At 40.4% G+C, this 13,662-nt stretch overlaps 1 protein-coding gene across 1 annotated transcript in view; it reads right to left on the bottom strand.

Annotated features, from left to right (window-relative positions):
• The window catches only part of LOC110504004 (mannosyl-oligosaccharide 1,2-alpha-mannosidase IA), a 203,212-nt gene that overhangs the window by 68,103 nt on the left and 121,447 nt on the right, over nt 1–13,662 (bottom strand). Inside the window, exon 4 of the mRNA XM_036973737.2 lies at nt 4,779–4,859. Within this exon, the coding sequence (XP_036829632.1) occupies nt 4,779–4,859 (81 nt within the window). The remainder of the gene's footprint in view (nt 1–4,778; nt 4,860–13,662) is intronic.

Genomic DNA, 13,662 nt, shown 5'->3' with positions numbered 1-13,662 from the left:
AGAAGCTGTTCTGGCTCATGGTGGCCCAAGACCCTATATGTTGGTGTTTCCTTTAAATTGGCAGCAGTTGTGGTCAGTGCAGTTTATGATGAGGGAGGACAAAAAAACATTTTTATGAGCATGGCCTTATTTATATTACGGCAGGTAACCTGGTGGTTAGAGCATTGGACTTGTAACCGAAAGGTTGCAAGATCGAAATCCACCGATTTGGCAAAGTAAAAATCTGTCGATCTGCCCCTGAACAAGGCACTGTTCCTAGGCCGTCATTGAATATAAGAATTGGTTCTTAACTGACATGCCTAGTTAAATAGGTCAAATTAAAATAAAATAAAAAAGATGACAGCATATTAGATGACTGTCATTCATATTCCATTCACCCAGTTCAATGTAACAGCGATAGGTTTAGGATATTACATCCTTATACTGTAAGGGATTTCCTCCTCTTCGTCAGAGGAGGAGTAAGGATCGGACCAAAGCGCAGCGTTGTAAGTGTTCATGATGATTTTTAATTCAAACTCAGAACACTAAACAGAAAATAACAACGTGAATTTACAAAACCGAAACAGTACCGTGTGGCCAAAACACTCACACGGAAACAAACACCCACAAACCAAAAGTGAAACCCAGGCTACCTAAGTATGATTCTCAATCAGAGACAACTAACGACACCTGCCTCTGATTGAGAACCATACTAGGCCGAACACAAAAACCAACATAGAAAAACAAACAAAGACTGCCCACCCCAACTCACGCTCTGACCATACTACAACAAAGAATAAAATAACAGAACTATGGTCAGAACGTGACATATACCCATCATGACGTTGCTACAACCTGGCCTATGAACAAAAGTTTACAACGTAGGCACACAAAAGGCAGAGAGAAAACTTTGAAGTGACAGACAGTGACAAATGGACAGACAGTGACAAATGGACAGACAGTGACACATTCAATACCGCCTTGCTCCCTCTAGCCTGCATCTAGCTGATATAGGGTGTAATCATTAGTCCAACAATTGCAAACAAGAGTTTCTATTGGGAAAATGCAGATATGTTTATCCCCATTTTGTTCCGTTTAAGATCATTTTTTCAACAGAATCGACGGAATGAATACTCCCTTGATCATACGTAAACACAGTTCACTTTCATAAAAGCCAGGTTGTATTCCTTCTCGCATCTATGGGCTCTCCAACTCTCATCTTTTCCCTTTGTCACTTGTGGACGTCAATTCAAAACACATCAGCTGTATGTGACCAATCGAAAAAACATAACAGCTACACGCAGCCTACATCGTTGTCACCATATTAGCTAAAGTAACGTCCTAGTCAACATAGATAATAGAGCTAATATGTTAGTAAACACGCTACAATCATGCAGTGACGTTACAGTGTACAGTCAGTAAGCAGTTACACCGGCGGGCCCCGGTGGCAATAAATTAATAAAACCAAAAGCTTACCTTGACTTGGAAGAGTTCCAGTGTTGTGTTGGATAGTCATAGCCAGCTAGCTAACATATCATCCTTCTGTTTGAGCAGGGTGTTTGAGTAGGCTAAACTCGCTAGCTGCATTTGCTAGCTAAGTAAGTGAAACTGGAAAAAAATTATCCTTCATTTTGGAAGAAATTAATTTGTTAAAAACTGTTCAACTATTGTCTTTCTCTCTTTTTGAGTCAACTACTCACCACATTTTATGCACTGCAGTGCTAGCTAGCTGTATCATATGCTTTCAGTACTAGATTCATTCTCAGATTCTTTGATTGGGTGGACAACATGACAATTCCTGCTGCAAGAGCTCTGATAGGTTGAAGGACGTCCTCTGGAAGTTATCATAATTACTGTGTAAGTCTATGGAAGGGGGTGAGAACCATGAACCTCCTAGGTTTTGTATTGAAGTTATTGTACCCAGAGGAGGATGGACACTAGCATCCTCTGGCTACACCATTGTGCTATCCTATGCTACTGTAGACCTTCATTGCAAAATAGTATGTTTTAATCAATTATTTGGTGATGTGATTATATTTAGTATGGTTATCTAAAAAGGATAACTTTTTAATTGTAAAAAAAAAAATCTGAAAATCACTGAGTATGGTCCTCCCCTTCCTCCTCTGAGGAGCCTCCACTGATTAGCAGTTACCTTGTACAGTATGTCCTAATATGTACTTACAGCACCGAGAAATGTCACGGAAAACAAACACAAATGCCAGTGTGAACCCCATTGCAGCTTTAGGAGTGACAGACTATGAGAAGGGATGTAAGGGCTGCCTATAGCAATTTTACTCATCTGATTGCATTTGCATTTCGCAAGAAGAATTTAAAGTGCATTTCACAATGTCTAATCAGATTCTATCCTCCTCTACTCCAAACATGAGAGAGAAATGAGGGAAGTTATGAGGAAGGCTTCCTAGGCAAACAATTTGTTTACCAACTTCTGATTAATATGAACATTTCCACTGTATGCTCTTTGAAAGAGCAATTTACTATAAGAAGTATAACCATTAATAATTGCAATGGGTATAAACAATGATGACAGTTGTGTGTGAATGAATTGAAGCTCAAGCAACAGGCATCCACATCAAAAAAATCTAAACTGAGTTTGGTGCTATGTGGGCTGTATGGTGATATAATGTGACAATATTGATTTTACACACTGTTCTTTTCCACATACACTACTGATCAAACGTTTTAGAACACCTACTCATTCAAGGGTTTATTTTTATTTGTACTATTTTCTACATTGTAGAATAATAGTGAAGACATCAAAACTATGAAATAGCACATATGGAATCATGTAGTGATCAAAAAAGTGTTAAACAAATCAAAATGTATTTGAGATTCTTCAAAAGCCACCTTTTGCCTTGATGACAGCTTCGCACACTCTTGGCATTCTCTCAACCAGCATCACCTGAAATGTTTTTCCAACAGTCTTGAAGGAGTTTCCACATGTGCTGAGCACTTGTTGGCTGCTTTTCCTTTACTCTGCGGTCCGACTCATCCCAAACTATCTTAATTTGGTTGAAGGGATTGTGGAGGCCAGGTCATCTGATGCAGTACTCCATCACTCTACTTCTTGGTCAAATAGCCCTTACACAGCCTGGAGGTGTGTTGGGTCATTGTCCAGTTGAAAAACAAATGATAGTCCCACTAAGCCCAAACCAAATGGGATGGTGTCTCGCTGCAGAATGATGTGGTAGATATGCTGGTTAAGTGTTCCATGAATTCTAAATAAATCACAGACAGTGTCACCAGCAAAGCACCCCCACACCATAACACCTCCTCCTCCATGCTTTACGTTGGGAAATACACTGCATCTCACAAAGACATGGCAGTTGGAACCAACAATCTCCAATTTGGACTCCAGACCAAAGGACAAATTTCCACTAATGTCAATTGCCTGTGTTTCTTGGCCCAAGCAAGTCTCTTTTTCTTATTGGATTCCTTTTGTAGTGGTTTCTTTGCGGCAATTCGACCATGAAGGCCTGATTCACACAGTCTTCTCTGAACAGTTGATGTTTACAAGTGTCTGTTACTTGAACTCTGTGAAGCATTTATTTGGGCTGCAATTTCTGAGGTGCCGTTAACTCTTATGAACGTATCCTCTGCAGCAGAGGTAACTCTGGGTCTTCCATTCCTGTGGCGGTCCTCATGAGAGCCAGTTTCATCAAAGCCCTTGATGTTTTTTGCAACTGCACTTGAAGAAATCTTCAAAGTTCTTGAAATATTCCATATTGACTGACCTTCATGTCTTAAAGTAATGATGCACTGTCATTTCTCTTTGCTTATTTGTGCTGTTCTTGCCATAATATGGACGTGGTCTTTTACAAAATAGGACTATCTTCTGTATACCCCCTTACCTTGTCACAACACAACTGATTGGCTCAAACACATTATTAAGAAAGAAAGAAATTCCACAAACAAACTTTTAACAAGGTACACCGGTTTATTGAAATGCATTCCAGGTAACTACCTCAAGAAGCTGGTTGAGAGAATGCCAAGAGTGTGCAAAGCTGTCATCAAGGCAAAGAGTGGCTATTTGAAGAATCTCAAATATAAAATACACTTTGATTTGTTTAACACTTTTTTGCTTTCTACATGATTCCATATGTGTTATTTCATAGTGTTGATGACTTCACTATTATTCTACAATGTAGAATATAGTTTTAAAAATTAAGAAAAACCCTTGAATGAGTAGGTGTTCTAAAACTTTTGATCTGTAGTGTATATTCATATTTCACGAATATTCTGCAGTAGAGAAATGTTGTGCTTTCTCTCCCTGACTCACTCAGCCTCCAAATCAATGTCCATTAAGCCGACTCTCAAGCGCTCCTATGTCATTGGACTTGTTTTCCATTAATTTGGCGTCAGCATGGATTGTCCCCACTTCATCTGAACAGCCTAGAGCATCATGTCATGTACTATGCTTGGGCAGATGTTATTTTATATAGCACGCTTGACCTCCACTCTGTTCATAGTACATTGGTCATAGATTGGTAAATGCAGAGGGTCACATGTGGGTCAGTGCAGATGTGTGCTTGCGCTGTATGTCTGTGACAGTAATGTGGTCATGCCTGGAAAAGGGCATGTGGGAGTTATGTGAGCTGAGAAATGTTTTACACACTGACTATGTGATGACATTTCCTGTTTCTGTTTGTGTGTGTGTGTGTGTGTTTTATGACTTTGCAACACAACTCCTTCATCATTCAAAATGCAGGGCCAAATCTCAATAAAGGAAGAGACCGGTTCTTCCTGAATCGAGGGGTATAATAGACATTAATGAATCTTACCTCCTCTCCTGTCAGGTAGTACGCAGAGAGCAGCCCACCGACGTAACGGATATTCACCTCGAAGAGAGAAGCCTCGCCGTTCTGTAAGAGAGAGATCACGCTGCATCAGAGGTGGAATGCTCCATTCAGGACACAGCCCAATCTCATAAATGATTAGTCAAAATAACTCATATTTCTTATCAACAGTCGCATGGCAACACCAACCAATCAGTCGTGTGATGATATAGAGGTTAAAAACATCATCAATAATGAATCATGAATAAACCTACATTTTTAATTGATCAATAATAATGAACGAGAATTTGATGTTTGCGCTCTTGAGCCATAGAAGTACGTCAGAAATCCATAGGTGAAGATCTCTTCACAGTGATAAAAGTGATACACATGAATGGCCAACGTGTTGCCCATTGAAACAGTGGAGTTATGGATACTGTTATACAGTAGCCGTTGGCTAGAGAGTAGGCTTGTCCCATCTTAGAACTAGTAATGCTTCCCACCCACAGCCCTATAAGACTACATTTATATACGTTAAATAAAGTCTCTAGAAGGGAACATTTCAATAAAGCCAGGGGAGAGAGTCAAAGGCGTGCGATAATGTTAGCTGCATTTTACTCACTCTTATGTCTAATGTTCAGAACCGCGGCAGACTATCGATTCTCCTCTGGCAGCCTTAGAGAATATACACCGTCTAGTTCACTGATGACTTTCCACTCCTAACTCTTTTTCGCGTTTTCTCATCACGTTTGCGGCCTTTCCAATTCTCTTTGTTGTTAGTTCCAGGATTTGAAAGTGGCGAAACGGTGCTAGGCTTTACTTTTCCATCTCCCGTTATGTCTGCTTCGACACAACTATCAGGATGGTGCAACTGGGTTAAGATTAAGCTGTCAGAATACACCATCTCAGAGTGCAATTAGTGCTCTGTCAAATCTATTATTATAGCTCCTGGAGCGATTTGCTGTTCGCCAAAGTCAGACCGAGTTTATCAGTGCACTGCTCCATGTGTTATGGGAATGAAGTTAAGAGGTGTTAAGGACTAACACGTGTCCGTGAATGAGATGGCGGTATGTCACCATAATTACAGACACTCATTCTCACCCAAGGTTGAGGTGACGATGGTGCTTGTTGACTTGGAGACCCTTCAAGAAGGAAATTGCTATCTCAAGAAGCCACGATAAGGAAACTGTAATTGGGTGGCGCTGGAGAGGTTAATTACATCCAATCTAGAACCAGAGTAAAGATGCGGAGCGACTCTATCGTTTTCCGACCATACATTTGTACACACTGTATGAGAAACTCACAAAGTAAAGTCATGTACTTAAAAAAAAGTTTTCAAGAGATGAGTGCTACAGTTTGACATTCTTCACAGCTGTTAAATTCCAGCCTTGCACGATGTCATTATTAGGTAATGACTGCTGGGCTAATGTGCGACTGAGAAGTTGGCCACGTCTCTTTCAAGACAGTTTAACCACTGACATTCTGTAAGACAAACTGCCAATCCTCTGCCATGGTGACCCAGAGGAGTCGTCTTGCCAACCCGTAGATGAGTGGCCGTTCTATAATGGACCTAAGATGGTGGTGATTGGGGGCAGACTTTTAATTTGTCACCAGTGATGTTGGCACTTTGGTAAGGACAGCCATAAAGTACAATGAGGGGACCGTAATGGTGACTACGGTTCAACTGACCTGACTCATGCTACCAAACACAAGCCTTGTAAATCACTCTTCAAACGTCTCAAAACAGTTCATTTAGTATGAGTGGTTTATTCCAGAGGCTTCGATGCTGATTGGGTCCATTGATAACGAATTTATATTATATAAGCGTTTCAAAAACATGTAATTAAAATACATTGTTGTGCTTAATTTGCAATTTGTTCTGCCAGATGTTTTCCAGTCATTTATTTCCCAATATAACATTGTTAATTTGCATCACAGGGAATTATTAGGTCTTGCATCTACGTCCAAGACCACACACGTTGAGGCTCCGCTGCAAACAAAGCAGATCGCCTTGGGAAAGCTCAACGCGAAATCCACTGTAACCACTTCACCTGAAAAACAATGTGATTAAATCTTAGCATCACACCCATACAGTATTATCATGGGTGAAACAATAAACAACGAATAAATCCAAAGTCTCCCCAGAAGGCTTTTCACGCGAATAAATAAAAAGCAATGTGTGCACATTTAATTGCCCCACTTTTCCAGTGCTATGCAGAGTGGAAAATAAAATAAAATCAGGTGAAGGAAGGAAGGAATAAAGGCGAGCCTGTTGTTTTTCATTCCCTGCCTCTCTCGCCTAACTCTGCTCAGCAGTGCGTCTAATTAGAAGACAACACAGGGCTGTCAGAGTTAACACGCCAGCTCTAACTGCCTCTGTTACTGCCACCCTGAAGAAAACCATTCTGCGTATGATCCTCTCTCTATTGTAAGAGCACCACCACCTCCAGTACTATTCATACTGTATAGAAGGAGTTGCACTATTCAAATAAATGATTGGTCTGGGATAGGGCTGTGTCATTGCATTTTGTCAGCCGGTTATTGTCATGCAAAAACCTACCGGTTTCACCGTAATTGATCGTTAATGAACATAAACACCTTTATAATATCTACATTTTAAAAAGTCTAATAAGTCAATTGAAGATACACCCTCACAGTAAATCCATGATTTATTTTAGGCAGGTCTAAAGAAACATTATGATATGAAGAAAATGTATTTCAGAAGAACAGAATATGAGTTGGCCTACTGTATGTTAGCTGGCTATGTGCCATGCCATAGGCTGTAGGCTTGTTCATTTAGTAGACAAGATATGCTTATAAGTCCAGTGCCATTCTTTTGTATGATTTAATACCAAGAAGAATAGCATTGAACTTAGTTGAATAAAACAGAAATTATATTTTTCCCCATTTCAAAGTGAGTACGCATTTGAAGTGGCTATGTTGAGCGTAAAATTGATTATTTGAAACAGGACCTACGGTATATGCTAGATTTAGAGTTATTTGGCAACTTTTCTTGTGAATTATACAAACCTTAAAATGCCTTAGAAGTCAAAAGATATACGGGATGCATGATGCGACTATAGGCTACTAACGATTTGACATCGTCTCAGGCTGCACACACCGTTTTCCCATGAAGTGATCATATTTTCACCCATCGGACTATTCTCAATTTAACATTGTCTTTACTAATATGTCGAATTAGTTTATATGTAGAATGGCCCATTATCAAATAGGCAGGAACAGGGGCAAGATAAAAAAAAAAATACATGTCGCCCGTATTCACTCGAATAGCGAATGGAGGCCACTTTCCTGCCGTTCGTTTCACTCACATTGGGTAGGCTACTCTGGTTATTTATCGGTGTGACAGGTGATAATCAGCACAAACTCTGTATGCCATGAGCTCTCCAACCCTGTTGCTGCAGCTACCCAGTAGCTTGGGGAAACCAAGTGAAATCTGTTCGGGAACATTGATAGTAACATGCTCCACCGCGAAACATATTTCATGAAACTGTTGACAACCACTCTCTGCACCTGGAGAAAGGAATTAAGGAGAGAGAAGATGGAAACGCACAGTGGTGAGATATTCTGTAGCTAAAGGTAATGTGTCAGCCTATTAATATAAAAAATGCTCTATTACTTGGCTATTCAAAATCAAATACACATTTGTAGGCTAACTCTGGATTTGCTTAATTTAGGGTAGACCAATTATATACTAAAGATATCGTTTTTTAAAAACGTTTATCTTCCAAGCGTAATATGGTTAGGCTATATATTGTATAACGGCAAAATCATTATTTTAATTCCATTTAATTCCATAATTCCATTCCGTTTGGGTTTGGGCTCATAATAGGCCTATGTGTATGTATAATCTATAATATGCATAATTGTGTTTTGAATTAATCATCACCTTAGAAAGCACTGTCCGTTTTGTTGTGTTAGGCTTTGAAAGAACATCCACAACCATGTTTTCCACTCAGTTTCAACCTTTTGTTGAACGTCTTTCTTCAAATTGATTATCACAGTGAGGTGAGTTTTAAAAGCACGTTCCTGGCGACTTGGGTACTACCAAAGCATGTCCAGTGTGCATAACAGGAGATTACCATGCCTTAGCGGTCACATAGGATTTTACTTCCGACATAGTCATGACTGCCGGTGTAAAACGCTCACTGCAACAGCCCTAGTCTTGGAAATGGTCTTATATGGGCATGTACAGGTCTGACTCTTTGTCCCTCACTGCACATTCAGGAGGGCAATTTGATTATTTCATAAAGCAGCTGACCAATAATGAAGCTACACAACAGAACATGTAATCCGATGTGGATTTAGGGGCTGTGTGTGTGTTGTAAATGCTACCAGATTGGCATCTAAAAATGGTGCTATATATATATATATATCCCACAGCTGTGCCAACGTGCCTGAAAGGAGGTTATGAAAAAAGTTAGTCTAGTGAATCAAATTATCTATGGGGGGGGGGGGGGGGGGAGTACATTGCTGTTGTGCCTTGTTAATGTTCTGCTTCAGTGTACAGTGTACAATGTTGTCTTTGTTTGATGCTTGCTTTTCGGTTGGTGAGCATTCAACAAAGCATGGCACTGGTTTTGATCACTCTCTCTGCCAAGATTAGACTGGGACATAAGCCTGATTGGCACATCCCGCTGTGCTTTCAGTGTGCAAGAGGGCCAAATGAGACTGTTATTGAGGCCTGCAATGGACTGCTCAGGCACAAATATAACATTAATGGTATGATTTAATCCTAATCCGGGGCTATCGGAGCCATTGGGTACACAACACACTGCACGTCCAGACTCTAGGATTCAAACCGGTAGCAAAATCAGCACTCGGAAACCAAGCAAATAGATTGAGTTTCGTGGGAAACTGAACAGATAAGCCAGTATTTAAATAGAGGAGTAGATCACGCCTAAATCAAAGTTGGTGTTAAACCAACAGAGCTGTGATTTAACTCAACTTCACTAATTAGCACGGATTGATTATGAAAGGGACCAATTAGGTGGTGTCACTCAGGTACTCTTTCGTCCACAACCTGGAAGCTGTAACTCTGCTAATACCGTTGCTGTGAACAGAAGTTCCTCAGAACTCCTTCCTTTCCTGTCACCAACAGGATGTAAATCCAGGGCTGTTTTTGAAAATGTACAGTAATTATGGGCTTGATTAGCATCACGTCCATAATTAGGCTGTCCTAGACACCGGAGCTTTAATGACTGCTAACCTCTGGAGCATGCTAAACAGCACGACCTGGGGAAGGAGCGCTCGTGTTAATTTCTCACTACTAAAAGGGACACTTACAGCAAGTAATGTTGGGCCTTTACATGTTGTGACAGTGGTGACATCATCACACATTCAAAGATCGGTGCTCTCATAATGCAATTGCTTGCCGTTTGGGGTTTTAGGCTGGGTTTCTGTACGGCACTTTGTGACATCAGCTGATGTAAGAAGGGCTTTATGAATACATTTGATTTGATTAGCAGACTACATTACTGATCAGGTGATTTGTTAGTTGACATTGAGATAGATTTTGGTTTAAAGACAGAGTCTGAGCAAAGCATGAGGTAACGTCATTTCATTTAAGCACATCTGCGCATTTACTGTATTATCACAAACAATGTTATATAACGGCTGCTGAGAGAGGCTTCTCCAACGGAGTTAACGGAGATCAAAACAGAGTATGTGGTCCATTATTATTAGTAGGCTGTGTTCCTAGTAGTGCATTATTCTAATAGGCATCAGTGGAGGGCAGCTTTTTGAACTGGAGCTGAGACACAACAAAAACACAACATATCAAAAAGGTCTTGGGTTGGAACGGGTGGGAGGACACTTTGAACTTGTCTTTAGTCATCAAAACAACACAGGTCAAGAGTTCACGATCTTCCTGTTTAGTCTAGATGTGTTTTATCTTTTATGTAAATACTGCCAGCCATTTTTACTGCCAGCCATAAGACTGTTAGCGGTGGAGTAGATGTGATAGATCAGGTACTTTGATTTCAATGCAACACAATCATTCTGCTACCAGAGTTCCATTTTCTTCATGATGCATTTTTAAGAGGGGGGAATATAGAAGGCGTCACCACAAATCATTAAAGTCTTATAGGCCAATATATTCTCGAAATACACAGTCGAAATGGTTGGCTGCATACTTTATGAAAGTTCAGATTTCTGAACTCATCAGGGAATGTACAGAAAACAATCTATCCCATAGTGATAGGCTATTCCATATCTTATCCAAAATGCATCCATCCATCTCTCTCTCCCTAACACATACACACCCATGACACTGTCTTGTACCACATCTTCACTGAATACATTATGGCAAAATAAGAGACTGACTAATAATAAATGAATGTCACTAGGGTGATAACTTTGAATTACAGCCCCTCGTCCTCCTCTATCACTCACAATCCCTCCATCTCTCCCATTGTCTGGGGAGTAGAAGGCATTGAAGAGGGGGGAGTTATTGAGAACAAAAGGTTTGGTGAATGCACCTCAAAGCTGTTCTCTTTGAGAGTACACACAAAGGCACTCAGACACAAATACACACACAAACAAGAACACGACAGCAGACATGTCTCCAGGAGTTCACAGGCAAGGAGAATGCTCTCATAATGCAGGTCTCTCATTTATTTATTTTTATTTAACCTTTATTTAACTCATGGGACCCTCCTCTCTCTCTCTCTCATTCCATCTCTCCCTCCTTGTTCAGTCCATTTTTCCTCCACGTTGTCACGACTTCTGCCGAAGTCGATACCTCTCCTTGTTCGGGCAGTGCTCGGCGGTCGACGTCACCGGTCTTCTAGCCATCATTGATCCATTTTGCATTGGTTTTTGTCTTGTCTTCCTCCTCACCTGGTTCCAATCCCATTCATTCCATGCTGTGTATTTAACCCTCTGTTTCCCCTCATGTCCTTGTCAGAGATTGCTTATTGTCATGCTCATGATTTATGGATTGGTGTGCGACAGGTTCTTGTACCCACATTTATTTTATTATGTACTTTGGTTTTGGAGTTTTTGTTTTACATTATTAAACTACACCATTTATACCAAGTTTGATTCTCCTGCGCCTGACTTCCCTGCCACCTACACACACGGCATGACACATGTCCTTGTTCCTGTGTGTGTGCCAATGGTACATCAGATCAATGTTTTCATCCAAATCTCTAAATGGATTCCCGAGCACTGTCACTGTACTGGCTGAAAGGCCAAAATACCATTCTGTCTTATCATTCTCTAATCTGATGTTCATCTGAAAATCCTATAAACACATCTGTGCAGAGCATACAAGGAAAACATTGTTTGCCATCCATCACAATTCATCTCTGATCATCAACCTAATGACATTGAGCCAGTGCCAATCTCTGCCGACCCACGTCAAGAGCTAAGGCTAGAGACGGAATTCAAACGTCACTGGTGTTACAGTAAATAACAGTATATAGTATCTGTAATAAACCACCCACACATTGTTCTCCTCCAGCAGAGATAGGATGTCAGCAGGATGTCTTGACCTCATCGCTGGGGCATGGCATCTTCAGTCAAGCAGCCCCTCATATGATACATGCCCTCTGGTTTCAGCAGCCCTAATGACTGGAGCCCTGTGGAGCCACGTTTACTGTGGACATGAGGCCAGATCAGGTCAGCCAACAGGCCTACTGAGGTAAACAACAAGAGCCTGATCCAGATCTGCTCCTTGAGCCTAGACAGCTGCAAGGTCTACTAAGTTTGCACAGTGAGCTTCCAGAAATCAGATAGTAAACGCCAACCTACTTAAACCAACTGATAAACAAGGAAGGAAAAACAAGTTTGTACCCAAGGGTGGTCTTCCAGTTTAGAACAGCCGGGAGTCGCAGATGAACGAATACAACCTACTTGTCTTTGGAGCAACAATTCATGTTCTGGCAGAGTAAGTGTAGGGTACAGTATGCAAAACATTTGATTTTTAACCCAGCATTGTTTAGAATAAAAAGCTTTTTTTTTTTTATCAAAGCATACCATGATCACATCTTTCTTTATAAGCAACATATTATTGAATCTGCATATGAGCTGTTTATCATATCTAGGCACTTACTGATTGCCAGAAACGCATTATGCAAATGTGCACTGGTAAACTGAGTCATCTCATACCGAAGCAATTCTAATTGAAGTAACGTGTCATTTCTCACAATTAAGGCATTGTTTTTTTTTTGTTAACAGGGATTCAATAAGGGCACGACAATATGTCAATCAGTATGTGATCAATCAGGCCAATCTCTGGGGGACTGAGAAAGTGAATCGCTGCTCTCTCAGCTGACGGTCACTCTACTGTCAGATTAAAGTTTCAGGCCAATTATACAACTTTACAGCACAGTTTTGGCCTGAGGTACCAATATTCATCTGAGGGCAAATAGAACAGATATACTCTTCTTCCATCATCTGCATTTGCTAACAAAAGTCAAACTATTTGTCAACTACATTTGAAGACATGAATGTCTGCTTTTCTGGTCAGATAACGTGTTCTTTCCATCTTTCCTGCGTGACTGGATTTTATTAACCCTCTCTTGACCGCAAGCTGACCTCTGAGGACATTACGGATCTACCGTAGGATATAGCGCAAATAAGAAGGGTGCACTGTGGGTTTAAATTCATAATAGATATCCTCTTTCCGTCTTAATAGCGACACATGTACAGTACCAGTCAAAGTTTGGACACACCTACTCATTCAATGGTTTCTTTATTTTTAAACTATTTTCTACATTGTAGAATAATAGTGAAGACATCAAAACTATGAAATAACATACATGGAATCATGTAGTAACCAACAAAGTGTTAAACAAATCAAAATATATTTGAGATTCTTCAAAGTAGCCAACCTTTGCCTTGATGACAGCTTTGCACACTATTGGCA

Source organism: Oncorhynchus mykiss, chromosome 3 (assembly GCF_057628025.1).
Source record: "Oncorhynchus mykiss isolate SJ-2025 chromosome 3, ASM5762802v1, whole genome shotgun sequence".
Classification (NCBI taxonomy): Eukaryota; Metazoa; Chordata; class Actinopteri; order Salmoniformes; family Salmonidae; genus Oncorhynchus; species Oncorhynchus mykiss.
This window is presented reverse-complemented; position numbering and strand designations above follow the sequence as displayed.